Source organism: Mesocricetus auratus, unplaced genomic scaffold (genome assembly GCF_017639785.1).
Source record: "Mesocricetus auratus isolate SY011 unplaced genomic scaffold, BCM_Maur_2.0 Super-Scaffold_100025, whole genome shotgun sequence".
In the NCBI taxonomy this organism is placed as follows: domain Eukaryota; kingdom Metazoa; phylum Chordata; class Mammalia; order Rodentia; family Cricetidae; genus Mesocricetus; species Mesocricetus auratus.
In genome coordinates this window covers 7043818-7057372 of record NW_024429206.1, presented here as the reverse complement: position 1 = coordinate 7057372, position 13555 = coordinate 7043818, and the positions used below count along the sequence as shown (strand labels likewise).

Sequence of the window (13555 nt, the reverse complement as noted above, 5' to 3'; positions counted from 1 at the left end):
AGACCAGTCCTGAGGCCTCCACAGCTCGAGCACAGTGGGCGCCTCTAACTTCTCCTTTTTTGAAGAATCACACACATACACTCCATCCCACCCCCCAACCCCCCACCCACTCCCTGAGAGCCCTGCCTTCACCTGAGGCCTTCTCCCAGACCCGCCTTACCCTGCACACAAAGCATTCTGGGTGCCAGAGCGTGTTGAGGGCTGAAATGTAGTTCTCCAGGATGGCGCGGGCACAGCCGCCACACTTGGGCGCAAACATGTCGAAGTAATCTTTCCGACAGTAGGCTTTGCCATCCTTCTCATGGAACCCTGAGGGTTGGGGGTGGGGCGTAGAGGTAGATTTAGGGCCTCTAGACGTGGAGCCACCCTGATTCCAGCATCAGTCAGGTCACACCCTACACCCTCTGGGGCATCCCAGAGAGTGACAGGCATGCCTCCCAGCACAGCCATACCTTCCGGACCAAAGAAGGCTCCGCACTGAGCACAGAAGAAGTGTTCCGGGTGCCACGTCCGGTCAAGCGCCGTCACGACTTTCTGTGAAAGCAGAAAAAAGATCATGAGCAAGGTTCTCCCAACCCCACCTCAGCCCTGCTCACAGCCAGGGAACTGCAAATGCTAAATATTTAGAGCTGCTGAAGTATATAACACACACACACTCACACACTTACGGACACATACACACACACACAATACAGACACACACACTTCTTCAAACCTCGTGGGCTCAAAGTCCATGTTTTTTACTGTGACCCCTACTCCAGGGCCTCTCCCTAACATCACACACTGTGGAAAGTGACACAGTTGGCACCCAGCCTACTAATTTCAGGCTCCTAATCCCAGGGGCCTCTGCAGCTCAACTCCAGGACGGGAGGTGGGCGGGAGCGAGAGCACCAGGGCTGCTGGGACTCAGCAGGGCCAGATTTGGCCCTGCCACTTCAGCTCGTGTGAGCCTTGGGGCTGACACTTCTCCCACCAGAAGACCGAGGGCTACAGTGAAGACGAAACTGAGACAGTGGCTGCGCCCAGACTGACAGCCCCGATGCCATGTCCTACCACCACCACGTGCACACTCACATCCAGGATGGGCCCGTTACAGTAGTAGCAGCGGGGCGAGAATAGGCTGTGGTAGTCCTTTTCACAGTAAGGCTGTCCGTCCCGCTCGAAGAAGTTCCGGGATCCGATCTCTTCCTGGCAGTGGGTGCAGACAAAGTGCTCGGGGTGCCATGTCTTCCCCATGGCAGTCACAACCTGCACAGACAGACACGAAGTGACTCAGGATGAATCGGACAGAAGGATCCCAGAGCCAGTCGGTGCCCTGCTTCTTACCTGCCCGGCAATGGGCTTCTTGCAGGCCCCACAGACCCCTTTGGCCACCGTGGCGACTCCCAGCTTGTTCAGGTCAGACTGCAGACTTCCCAGCATACTGTCGAGCTGGCTCCCAGGCTTTGAGAGTCCCCCAGGGGGTGGGCTGCTCCCAGTTTTTCCCTGGGCCATGAACTGTGGGCACAGAGAAGGCCTGTAAGATTTCCAGGGCCTGGGGTGGGCAGCTCACAGCGAAACACCCATGAGGGCCTGCGTCCTGAACAGATGGGCTGACTGAGGCAAAAGGCAGTGTCCTCTGGGGTTCAGGGGTGACATCAGCAGGCAATCTTAGGGTCAAGGAGGGCTTCCAGCACCCAGCTGTATGACCAAGCCCAGGGAAAACATGCCAAGTAAGAACTCAGTCCCCAGCCCGAGCACTAACCCCTCCCTCGTCCTGCCCTTCAGGGCTGCTCTGCCTGCTGCTGGGGGGCCAGCCGGCTGCCCACTGCCGCTCTCCATCCACTCTCTGTTCCAGGCCGTGCATCTTAGATGGGAAAGAAGGGAGGAGAAGACATTGTTTAAAAAGATAAAAAGGCCTCGTCACCGGATTGTTTCACACAGGGAACATAGGTTCAGGGGTTTCTCACCATTGGTAGTACCAAAGATGGGGGGGGGGATACATCCAGAGCAAAGAACCTGAGACAGAGGCCCAGGGAGGAGAGGAGAGAGGAAGGCATGGGGCAGGAGAATGGGAAGGAGACACTGAAGCCTTGACAACCTCAGGTCCAGGCAACAAGGACAGAGAAGTTGGGAGTTTCTGGTATGGGAAGGCTTCCTCTGCTCAAAGTGCCCCCGGGAAGGGGCTAGGGTGGGGGTGATTTCCTGAGATGGTGCCTGGATATCAGGATCAGGAGGAGCCGGGGTCAGGTCCTAAGGAAGGACTTAGTTAATGCATCAGGGCTGACACAGGGCACAGGTAGGGCGGGCAGGCTGGGGCCCTGGGAGGCCTGCCTGCATTGGGCGGAAGAGCGTGTCCTCGTTGGTCTGGCAGCCCACAGACCTCACGCTGTGCGGTACAGGAGTGAGGCCGGGAGGGCCATGCACGTCCTCCTCCTGGGGCTTTCCCCCTGCACTCGGGACCCCAGAAGAAGGACAGTCACCAGCCAAGGGTCCTGGACAGGAGGGAGTGGGCAGGCTGGGCAGGAGAGGAGAGCTGCTGGCCAAGGTGTCAGGGTGAGGCTGGAGCAAAGGGTCAGAAGGAGAAGGAGCCACAACAGAGAGGGTTCTTCTCAGGGGAATGGGAGAGTCGGGAGGGTAGACGACCTGGGAAGAAGAAAGCAGAGATAGGAAGGCAGGAATTGGACAGCAGCCAGCAGAGGGCAGTCATGTGGCCAGCCTTGTTGAAAGTCCATGGAATGCAGAAACCACCCACCACCCCCAAATCTTTCTCAGCCAGCACTGGGGCCCAGGAAACCTCCAGACCCCACTTCCCAGGGCTGGCCCTGGCCTTTGCTGGCTACCTTCTCTACCAGCTGCCCCCCGGCCTGCCTCCCACGTGGCTGCACAGTGATGACAACGCCTTCAGTCAGCCAGTCCTGGGTAGAGGCCTCCGCCACCTCCTCTGCCTCCAGCTGGATGCCCAGCCGGCCCTGCAGCTCTGCAATGAGCCGCTCCTGGGATGGGGTCCTGCTCAAGGTGGCAGGGTCCAGCCGGCGGCGAGGGGAGGGTTCCCGGGACATGGGATGCACGTGACCTGTCTCCCGGCTCCTCCTGATCACAGAGCGGATCTGGGGGTGGAGGGCAAAGCTGTCACCATCCCATTCCAGGCAAGGTCTAAAGGCATCCAGGCCACACTAGGGTGTCACAGGGGAGGCGAAAGCAGAAAGATGAGGAGCAGAGCTGAGGTGGGGAAGCAGGAAGCAGACAGGGCTGAAGGCCTCCTGGGGCCCTGCGGCCACCTCCAAGTCAGCCCCTAACCTTTGACACAAACCCAACTTCCAGGGACCTCTGTCGCTCTAACCTTAAAACAGGACAGCAGCATTTTCTTGGCTGACCTCATGGGCCATCATAGTAATTATTTGATGGTCCTTTCCCTCTCTCCCCTCTTTCCTTACAACTTAACTAGAAAAAGGGAACCTCCTCTTTTCTTTACATCTTTTTTTTTTTTTGGTTTTTCGAGACAGGGTTTCTCTGTATTGTTTTGGAGCCTGTCCTGGAACTCACTTGGTAGACCAGGCTGGTCTCGAACTCACAGTGATCCGCCTGTCTCTGCCCTCCCCCCCGAGTGCTGGGATTAAAGGCGTGCGCCACCAATGCCCAGCCTTTTCTTTACATCTTTTAGCCAGTGTTTTTCCTAGTTGACATTGTAACGTACTCATCTGCAGTGTGTGTGTGGGGGGGGGGGGGACTGGAAAAAGGGTGTAAAGTCCGAATCATACAAGAAACAAATAAAAGCCAGGCATGATGGCACACAACTATAATCCAAGCACTCAGAAGGCTAAGGCAGGACCAACAGCCAGGAGTGGAGGAAGGAAAACCAGGTACTGTGTTTTAGCTACTTTTCAGGAATTATCGCATCTAATCCTCTGGGCGACCTCGGAAAATGTGCTGTTATTGCTCCCATTTTAAAGAGAAAGCTGAGCTTCTAGGTGGTTCCCCATGGTCAGGTGGCGAGCAGGTGTTGCCAGAGTGGTGTGTGGGTCTGTGTGGTTCCCAAATCTATGCTTTAACCGTTTTGCACATTGAAACTGGAACAGCGCTTCTAAAGGTAGTCTTGAGCAAGCAGGAGGCAGAGCATCACCACTACTCAGCAGGGTCCAGAGAACACTGGCCCTGTAGGATCACTGCCCAACGCATCCTCAAGGCCACCATCCTTGGCACTTTCTGCCTGGCGGACATTTATAGGGGCTGCATGCGGTTAGCAAGGAGCGGCCACACTCAAGTCCTGCCACACTCATGCCTAGTGGCTGCACAAGCTACTGCCTGCCTGGCCAGCGGTGGAAATCCTCTCTGAGGTGCTGGGTGTGCCCATGACCCCGGCATGAGGAAGCTCCGGCTCTTCCTTCCTGGCCTCCAGAGCAGCTTCGGTGGCTCCTTCAGGGTTCCTTGGGTTCTCAAGTGCCTCGGTTGATTCCCCCAGGCCTCCTCTCCAGGGAATCTTCCCACCTAACTGCTCCTCGTCAGCTGGGGCAGGGCAACTGCTTCCCAGGCCCCCTGGTTCTGACTGTGCTTGCTCCTGCTGGCCACATTCCTTGGTGAGACTCCAGGTGTCTGGGAGGACAGCCTGCCGATCCACTGCCACGACAGCTGGCTCGGTCCCTTCCAGGAAGCTGTATGTCACTCCGTGAGGAATCTCAGGCCTGGATGCTGGCACAGTCTGTGGCCATCTCCCAACGGGAGCCACCGTCTCCTCTGAACAGGCATGGCTGGCCAGCAGCCCCTGGGATCCTGTGCTCACAGCAGGGTGCAGAGTGTGGCAGAGGGGAGTCAGGAAGGGCTCAGTCATGGAGTCTGCGAGGTCATTCCTAACTGGAGCCTGGCTCTTAGCTCCAAATGACTGCTGAGAACCCTTCCCAGAGGGACACCGTGAGTTCGGAGTGCCAGATGTCCCCTCGAGACTGACCAAATCAAGTCTCCCAGGAGCCACAGAAGGTAGAAGGACCTGACTATTTCCTTCCCTACTGAGGACCATGGGGGTGTGGCCTCCAGGGGAGGATTTAGTGAGAGGAGGAGGATGAAGAAGGGTGAGGGGTGGGGATGGAGGAGAGCTGGGCAGCAGCCCCTGGGAGCATAGCACCACAGCAGAAGAGCTAGTCTGGAGGAGAAAGACAAAGGGAAAGGGAGAGAGACATGGGGAGAGGTGAGGCCACAGGCGAGCATGGACTGAGAGTTGAGAGAGCCACCATCTGCAATGCATAGACACAGAGTCTTCGGGAACAGTCTAACCCCAGAAATGCTTGCCTGAGCCTCGTATCCTCACACCCTAGGAGACCCAGGCAACAGAAAGCATCCACAAAGTCATGCTCACAAAGCCACCCAAAGTAAGCACCAAGGGGACTTGTGACAAGGTGCACGACGGGAAGAGAGCTCCAGAGCTGGTTCTAGGTGCAAACAAGGGGAAGCTGGCAAGGCACCAGCTCCATGCTCCGCCCACCCCAGCTTTCCTATAGCCTCAGGTCCTTTCTTGAGGGCTCCAAGATGCAGTGTAGCTTTTCCTCATGTGGCACTCACCCAACTACAAGGTCTAAGAAAGCAACTGCAGTCTTAGGGGACAGGCACCAGCACAGCCAGTGCCTGGATCCTGGCTGGCTGCTTATCACCATAGCAACAAGGGTTACCAGCCCCGACTCCACCCAATCTCCCACCTCCATGTGAGCTCCCAGTATGAGTCCAGCTGAAGGGAGGCAGGAGGCACCTTCTAGGCCAAGAATGGACAGACAGCCTGGCTCCCTTCTCATATTCCCCAAGCTGAGCCTCAAAGGTCTCTGGCTGACCCACGTGGAGCTGAAGTCAGCAACTACGGGAGAGTTCAGTATTAATCCCCATTGAGCACCACATCTTCTAAAGAAAAGAAAATGTTGTGGACAGGCAGGCCTGGAGAGCCTGGGAGAGGAAGGTGGGATGCTTCATGCCAACCGGCCAGGGGCTTGGCAGGTTAAGTTCCCCACAGACAGGGCTCTGGGAACTCAGGCCCTTAAAGAAGAGAGTGAGGGCAGAAGGGAGCTGCTGGAGTGCTGGTAAGCCCCATCCCCACAGGCAGAAAGAAGGCGAGTGCTCTGAGGACAGCTAGCGTGGGAGATTCAGCTCTGGGACAAGTGACCTCTCAGGCATGAGGTCCTGGTCCCACGGGGCCCAGCAGGACACACCCTCCCCCACCAAGAGCAGCTATCAACACAGGGCTCTTTGTCACTGTGTCCCAGCTCCTGGTCCTCTTGACCTGGTGGCTGGGATCACCAGGAGAGGGAGGAATGTCCCAGCTAAAGGCATCTCTGGTTTCTCTGCCCTCATAAGCCGCTAAGGAGTTCAGTCTCGTGCATTACCTAGCCTCTCTCCCCCAGGGCCTCAAGGAGCCACTGGCCATACTGAGGTTGGGTAATGGATGGGAGCAGAGAAGACAGAGGGAATCACAGGGCACCTTAAAATCCGACAGTGAAGCCATGAGCTCGTCCAGCTCCCTGGTGGCAGAGGAGGCCGAGATACGTGTCTGCTGCTGGCTGGAGGTGACTCGCTGTGGGCTGCTCATCTCACCCTGGTTCACAGTGATGGCCGGGCTGCAGGGCAGGCACAGAGTCAGTAAGGAGCCCGAGAGTCAGCCCCAGGCTCCATGGCGATCAGATCAACAACACCTCCAACTCCAGGGGAGGCCACCAGCACCCAGCAGCACCTTAGGGATCCCCATCCCTGGGAAAGAGCAGCTGGCTAAGAAACAGTGCTGAGGTGAGGTGAGGTGACCAGGAAAGGTAGGTGGCTCAAACAATACCCCTACAGGAAGACAGGGGTACACTACATACCCTCTCAACACTGTACACAGATGCGAGATTATTACACATGATGGCATCAATAAACACTGACATTAAGATGGGCAGGTGTGGCGGCTCCTCCCTGCAAACCCAGCACTTGGGAAGATGAGGCAGGAGGATTACTACACAGTGAGTTCCAGAACAGCCTGGGCCATAGAGTGACACCCTACCTCAAAATAAACAAGACGTGATGTTATTAGGGGCTTACTATGAGTGCCACAGCTACGAGTCGGCCCCCTAGCTCCCCTCATCATTATATACTATCTGGTCTCACTTTTTTGTTGTCTGCTTTACCTATTTTACAGTTTATGTCATATTTTTGTGCCATGATCTCATACAGTTCAGATTGTCTTGGAACTCACGTATATAGCCCAGGTTGGTCTTGCACCTGAGATCTCCAAGCCTCGACCTCCCAAATGCTGGGATCACAACCATGTATCACCATGCCCTACTTCGGCTTATTCCAACTTACAGAGGGAAATTAAGACTGTTGTAGCTGGCATAGCCATGATTTAAACCCCGTGACACATCAGCAAACCTGTGCTAATACCTGACTGTCCTGATGGGTCACAGTGGCTGCTGTGGCAGGGATGGCACCCACATGACTCACACCGTATCCCCAGGGGCTGGCAATTAACAGACACTGTAGGGAGCAGCTGACTTCAGGGCTGACCGGCAGGTACTGCAGCCCGGAGCCAGTCGGGGTGAGACTTCAAGAGCTTCCCCAGCCTGGGGAGAGCCCAGTGGATACTCACACAGGGCTGGGCACAGAGCTCTCCAGTTCGTCCAAGAGGCTCTCCACACTGGGCCGCACATCCTCCAGGCCCCGGCTTCCATTTCGCTTTGGCTTCTCCTTCACCAGGGGCCCAGGTTTTCCTCCCAGGGAACTGTTATTTTCTGGGACGCCATAAAGGGGGGTCAAGGCTCCAGGTAGTGGGGGGCTTGTGTCGGCCTCATCTTGGAGATAACGAGACAAAATGGTTGCTCATCCCTGAGTCCTCCAGGAACCCAAAGGCCCATGAGTAGCCCAGAGACCGGCTCACACCTGCAGGGAAGCCCGAAGGGTTGTGCTGCACAGCATTCAGTTCTAGTAACAGACGGTCAAGTTCCGAGAGGTTGCTGCCCAGGGAGGAACTCATCACGGTCGGGGAAGGCTCCGCGGACTTCTGTTTGTTGGGGAAGCTTTGAGAAGGAGAGGAGAGGAGTGAGACTCTTCTGCCCTGCAGTGGATGCAGCAGTCCCCAGACTCTCAAGGCCTGAGGGTGGAATGTTACGAAGTCTCCTCAGCAGGAAGGCGGAGGGTAGGGAAGGAATGTGGTAAGGCGAGAGGAAGGAAACTTTGCTTCAGTTCCTCAACTACAGAGATGCCGTCTCTACAGAGATGGCAGGGACAGAGCAGAGGGGAGCCAGCTGATAGGCACAGGGCCTGGCGGGCCTTCGGGCCTTCTGTAGTAACACCAATGGCCCTAGGGTTTCCCAGAAGGGGGGCTGATGTAGGGTGCTGATTCGTACCTATAGACGTGCTCTTCCTCGCCTGCTCGGGAACAAAGAGCGCCGTCCAGGGGGTTAGAGGCACTGGAAGTTTTAGCACTGGCGCCGTACACGGGTGACGGGGACGGAGGCTGTGAAAGACAGAGTACTCTCCTCAGGCCCCTCCCCATGGAGACTGGGACAGCCGGCCACCCCCAGGCAGCTCCTGCTCACAGCCTGTCTCACCAGGGAATTTCCACAGCTAGTCAAGTGATTAATACTTGGTCACTGGCCCCTCACATGGTGGGTGAGGATAGTATATGACTGGGACAGCCCAGGACCCCAGTCCATGCCCAATGGTTTGCTATGTCCTCGGCAGATCATCTCCTTTTACCACTCCCCCACCCCAGGGCTCAGACCCCACCTTACCTGCTGGTGAGTGTATCGGGAACCAGTAGGCTGCCACTCCTCTAAGGGGTCAAGGATCGTGCCATTGAGGGCCTCGCTGGATGGGGGTGGCGGGACGGGAGGCGGCACTACAGTCTCCTGGTAGGTATGGTTTCCAGTTGGGTAGGAGTAGGGTGGTTCCTCTGACAAGAACACCGGCCGTTTGGAGATATGGGAGGTGGTTGATTCCAAGTCTGCTAGCAGGGCGTCTGCAAAGAGAAGGCATCCACTGGTGAGAGTTGGCTCTACTGGGCACTTCCCAGGGACAGTGCCCTGCTTTCTTGAAACTGAAGAGATCCTTCTGGCAGGCACCTGTGGCATCAACTGGAGAAGAGACCTGGGGTTCCCACATCGACTGCCCTGTCCTCTCCTCCCTCAGGGGTTAGATGCCTGGCTCTGCATTCCTCCTGACAAAGCTAGGTTACTGCTGCCTGGTGTAAGCAAGAAATGCCTGCTTGGAACTCTGATTCCTCAGGGCAACTGGGAGAACCGGGCGGGAGGAGCCCTACGTCATGTCACAGCACAGGGAGGGGCTGGGTAGGCAGAACAGGTCCTCTCTGGACTTCTAAGAGCCTCGGCCCAAGTCTGAAGACGGGGTGGCCCTAGGGAGCACCTATGCTCCAGGTAGGAGCAGAATTCCATGCTCAAGCTCCTCCCGAGGCCCCAGGCTTTGGGTAAGGTATGCGGAGAGGTCGGGGGCTGGCATGAAGCCAGCTTGGCAGCTGCCACCCCCTCAACAAGCTGGGGGCAAGACTGCTCTGCTAAAGCCTGGCAAGCAGCCCAGCCCTAGAAACTCCAGGGCCCCACAACTCCACTTTTAATGCGGGTGTGTGTGTGTGTGTGTGTGTGTGTGTGTGTGTGTGTGTGTGTGTGTGTGTGTGTGAGAGAGAGAGAGAGAGAGAGACAGAGAGAGACAGAGACAGAGAGAGAGAGACAGAGACAGAAACAGAGAAACATAGAGACAGAGACAGAAAGAGAGACAGAGAGAGAGAGAGAGAGAGAGAGAGAGAGAGAGAGAGAGAGAGAGAGAGAGAGAGAGAGAGAGAGAGAGCACTGCCATTACCCTGCATTCGGTAGCCAACAAGAGACTCAGGCTCCCGACAGGAAGGGACAGCTAGAGGGGCAAGGGTTGGAGGTATTGACCTTCCTGCCATAAGCCTCCCATCTTGGGACCTTCCACAGTGCCACGGTCTGGGTACAGTCCGGCCCCGATCACTACGCCCTCCTTCCTACACTGCTCACTGACCTGCTCACTCTCAGCTTCTAGTGATCTGCTTCCTGGGCCCTCATAAGTGACAAATGAAAGAGCAGTGGCTGCATTTATCACCATTTACTAGGAACCACTAAAGGCATCTACACGCGTGGTCACAAACAAGTGCCCCTTCTGGTGACCTAAAGGCCAAACTGTTGTCTTTAGAGCTAAAGAAAGTAGGCTGGGAGGCTGGCAGTCCCTGACCCGGGTGATAAAGCAGGAAAGGGCAGGATCACACGACTCCTCAGACTCCGCAAGCCCCAGACACCAAGCCTGCAGGAGGGGCCGCTGCTGTGATTACAAGGAGACAACATGGTACCAAATCTAAGGAACTCAACTTCCTGCACACCAGGGGCTCGAGCTCTATCGGCTGTCACTCTGATCCTTGCTGGCGGCCCTGTCCCCAGCCCCATTCCCATGCAGAGAAAAGGGAAACAAGGACCTTCTCCAGGCTTTGAGGCCATGCCCTCTCCTAGCAGCCCTGATTACCCGTCACTAAGGTGGGCGCACCTACCCCTGGCTCCTGCTGTATGGCTGGATGAGAAGCTGTTCCAAGGCCAGGACCCTGGGCCCCAGTCTCCCGTTGCTGAAGAAACTCTGCTCCTGCAGCCCCTCCCCTTCCAGGTCCCCTGGAGGAGCTCTGACTTCCTGCCTCCAACAAACCGGAACTAAAGACAGTCTCTATGTGTCTAGGTAAGGGCATAAAAGGAACTAATGTCCAAAGCCAATCCCAGAGGCGTCCGTCTCTAGGGCCACACCTGCTGTCCATTTCCTCTGGGCCCAACCCAAAGTAGGCGGAACCCCTCTTCCTCAATCACAGACTGAGCCTGCAGGGCTGGCTCTAAGACTATTGCAAGAACAGTCCTGTACACCTACCAGGGCCAAGAGCTTCACCTGTGGAAATACGCACACGCATGCACGCACGCACGTGCACACACACACACACGCAACAACACTGCCATAGAGGGCTAAGCTGAGGTCCCCATGGCCAAGAGCTTCACCTATGGAACTACACACACACACACACACACCAACAACACTGCCATAGAGGGCTAAACTGAGGTCCCCATGGCCAAGAGCTTCACCTGTGGAACTACACACACACACACACACACACACACACACACACACACACACACACACACCAACAACACTGCCATAGAGGGCCAAGCTGAGGTCCCCATTGCCAAAGCTGGCTAAGGGATAACACAGTTCTCTCCAGTTCCACACACTCCAAGGAAGACAATAAATAGCCTTCCCAGCTAGATGGTGAATCAGGAGTTCCACTGCCCACTCACCAAATCCCCGTGCCCTGCACCATGGTGTGATGCTGTGTCTGGCTGGATGTTTATGGGCTGGATTCTGGTTTGACTTCATTTTTTTTTCTATTCTATTTTTACGGTATTAGAGGTAGAACCTGGAGCCTTGTGCATGGTAACATCCACCTCTGAACTATACCCTGATGCTTGGGAAAGGAGACAGGGTCATGTTATGTAAACCAGGTGGCCCCAAACTCTCAATTTTCCTACCTCCATCACCACTCCCAGCTTCACAAGCCTTTTTCATTTGTTTGTTTTTTTTCTGTGCGTGTGTGCGTGCGTGTGTGCGTGCGTGTGTGCGCGCGCACGCACGCTTGCGCGCCTGGGATCCACCCATTTCTACCTCCACAGCACCAAGGTTCTAGACACACATTGCTACACTAGGCTTTTACATGGGAGCTGAAGAGCTAAACTCAGGTCCTCATGCTTACACATCACATACTTTTTCCACCGAGTCACCGCCCCAGATTGACTGATTGCTTGCTTCCTTTCTTCCTTCCAATTTATGGAGAGGTTTGGAGCCAGCAATATGGCTTAGCATGTTTGCTATTATATCTGATGGCTTGAATCCAACAGACCCTGGGACCCACATAGTAGAAGCAAAAAACAAGTCCTGCAAGTTGTTCTCTGGCTACCACTACACACACACACACACACACACACACACACACACACACACACACACCACATAAAATGCATAAAAGGCAGCTTCCAACCGGCTCTAGTGTACACAAGCATGAGCAGACACAACCTCAAACATGGTCAAAAAGAAATTTTTACAAATCAAGAAAAGAGAACCAATCAGGGTTCACAAAAGAGCCCTAGGTGATGTGGACAGTTGGGCTTACCTCAGCTATAGACTTCTCTTCAAGGCCCAGTCTAACCATTCAGGTATTTGTGTTGGAGAGAACTTTTTTTTTGTTTTGTTTTGTTTGTTTTTTCGAGACAGGGTTTCTCTGTGGCTTTGGAGGCTGTCCTGGAATTCGCTCTGTAGACCAGGCTGGCCTCGAACTCACAGAGATCCGCCTGCCTCTGCCTCCCGAGTGCTGGGATTAAAGGGAACTTTTTTTTTTTTTTGGGGGGGACTGGAGAGATATTTCCACAGTAATAACACTGGCTGTTCTTGCAGAGAACCTAGGTTCGGTTTCTCAGCACCCACAAGGTGGCTCACAACCACCTGTTAACTCTAGTGACGGGGAAATCCAACACCCTCTCTCGGACTCTGTGGGCACTGCATGCATTCAGTGCACCTGCACACATGCAGGCAAAACATCGTGCACATAAAATAACTTTTAGGTTCACATCTATTTATTACTTATTTCTGTGCACATGCACATGAGTACAGAAGTCAGAGGTCACATTACAGAGCCCGATCTCTCCTTCCACTTTGTGACACGGCCGACACTGCATGGGAGTTTTGGTACTGGACTGCAGCTGCGCACCACTACATCTGGGTTTACACGGGTGCTAGGGATGGGCTCAAGCTGACAGGCTTGCCTGGCCATTGCTGTGACCCACTAAGCTGTCCTTCATTGTAAATAGTTCTTACTCTGCAGTTTATAAAGACTGGCTCATGTGAAAAGCATTAGCAGTGACATCAGACTATTTACTTTGTGACATCCAGAAAAAGACCTTGCTGTTTTCTGGATAAAACTTGAAGACAGCCTGGACCAGAGCCACGGTACAAGAAAGAAGTATTTAGCCAGGTGGGGTGATGTACACCTTTAATCCCAACATTCAGGAGGCAGAGGCAGGCGGATCTGCCTGGTTTGAGGCCAGCCTGGGCTACACAGTAACATCCAGGACAGCCAGGACTGTACAGAGAAACCTTGTCTCCAAAACAAAAACAAACAACAAAGAGCATTCAAAAGTGTGTGTGGGACTGGAAACGTGGCTTAATGGCAGAGCGCTGGTCTCACACGAAGGAGGATCAGGGTTCAAATCCCATGACTAAAAAAAGAAAATTGCAAAATGCAAAAGTGTGTGTGTGTGTGTGTGTGTGTGAGAGAGAGAGAGAGAGAGAGAGAGAGAGAGAGACAGAGACAGAGACAGAGACAGAGACAGAGACAGAGAGAGCGAGCGCACACTATCCCCCAATTTCCTCCAAACGTTTGACTGCCTGAGAGTGGAACTTCAGCAGGTACCTAAACAAGTACAGCCTCTAACATGGCTTCCTCTTCACCCTGAGTCCTTGCCTGGTGGCTTGAACAGGACCTGGAGCCCCTTTGCCCCAAGGCTCCCCACAA

General features: G+C 54.9%; 1 protein-coding gene across 6 annotated transcripts in view; it reads right to left on the bottom strand.

Annotated features, from left to right (window-relative positions):
* The window catches only part of Pxn (paxillin), a 51785-nt gene that overhangs the window by 2578 nt on the left and 35652 nt on the right, over positions 1–13555 (bottom strand). The window contains exons 1-14 of one of the 6 annotated variants that reach the window (XM_040731060.1): positions 10505–10657; positions 8721–8947; positions 8334–8443; positions 7867–8003; positions 7577–7778; positions 6437–6572; positions 4289–5116; positions 2823–3089; positions 2314–2625; positions 1745–1846; positions 1327–1497; positions 1075–1248; positions 453–534; positions 161–309 (exon numbers count right to left, since the gene is read on the bottom strand). In XM_040731060.1, coding sequence (XP_040586994.1) covers positions 161–309; positions 453–534; positions 1075–1248; positions 1327–1497; positions 1745–1846; positions 2314–2625; positions 2823–3089; positions 4289–5116; positions 6437–6572; positions 7577–7778; positions 7867–7960 — 2517 coding nt within the window. In that variant the 5' untranslated portion in view covers positions 7961–8003; positions 8334–8443; positions 8721–8947; positions 10505–10657. Of the gene's footprint in view, positions 1–160; positions 310–452; positions 535–1074; positions 1249–1326; positions 1498–1744; positions 1847–2313; positions 2626–2822; positions 3090–4288; positions 5117–6436; positions 6573–7576; positions 7779–7866; positions 8004–8333; positions 8444–8720; positions 8948–9050; positions 9202–10504; positions 10658–13555 lie in introns of those variants that run through there. The other 5 variants (XM_040731057.1, XM_040731058.1, XM_040731059.1 and 2 more) reach the window with 5 other exon arrangements.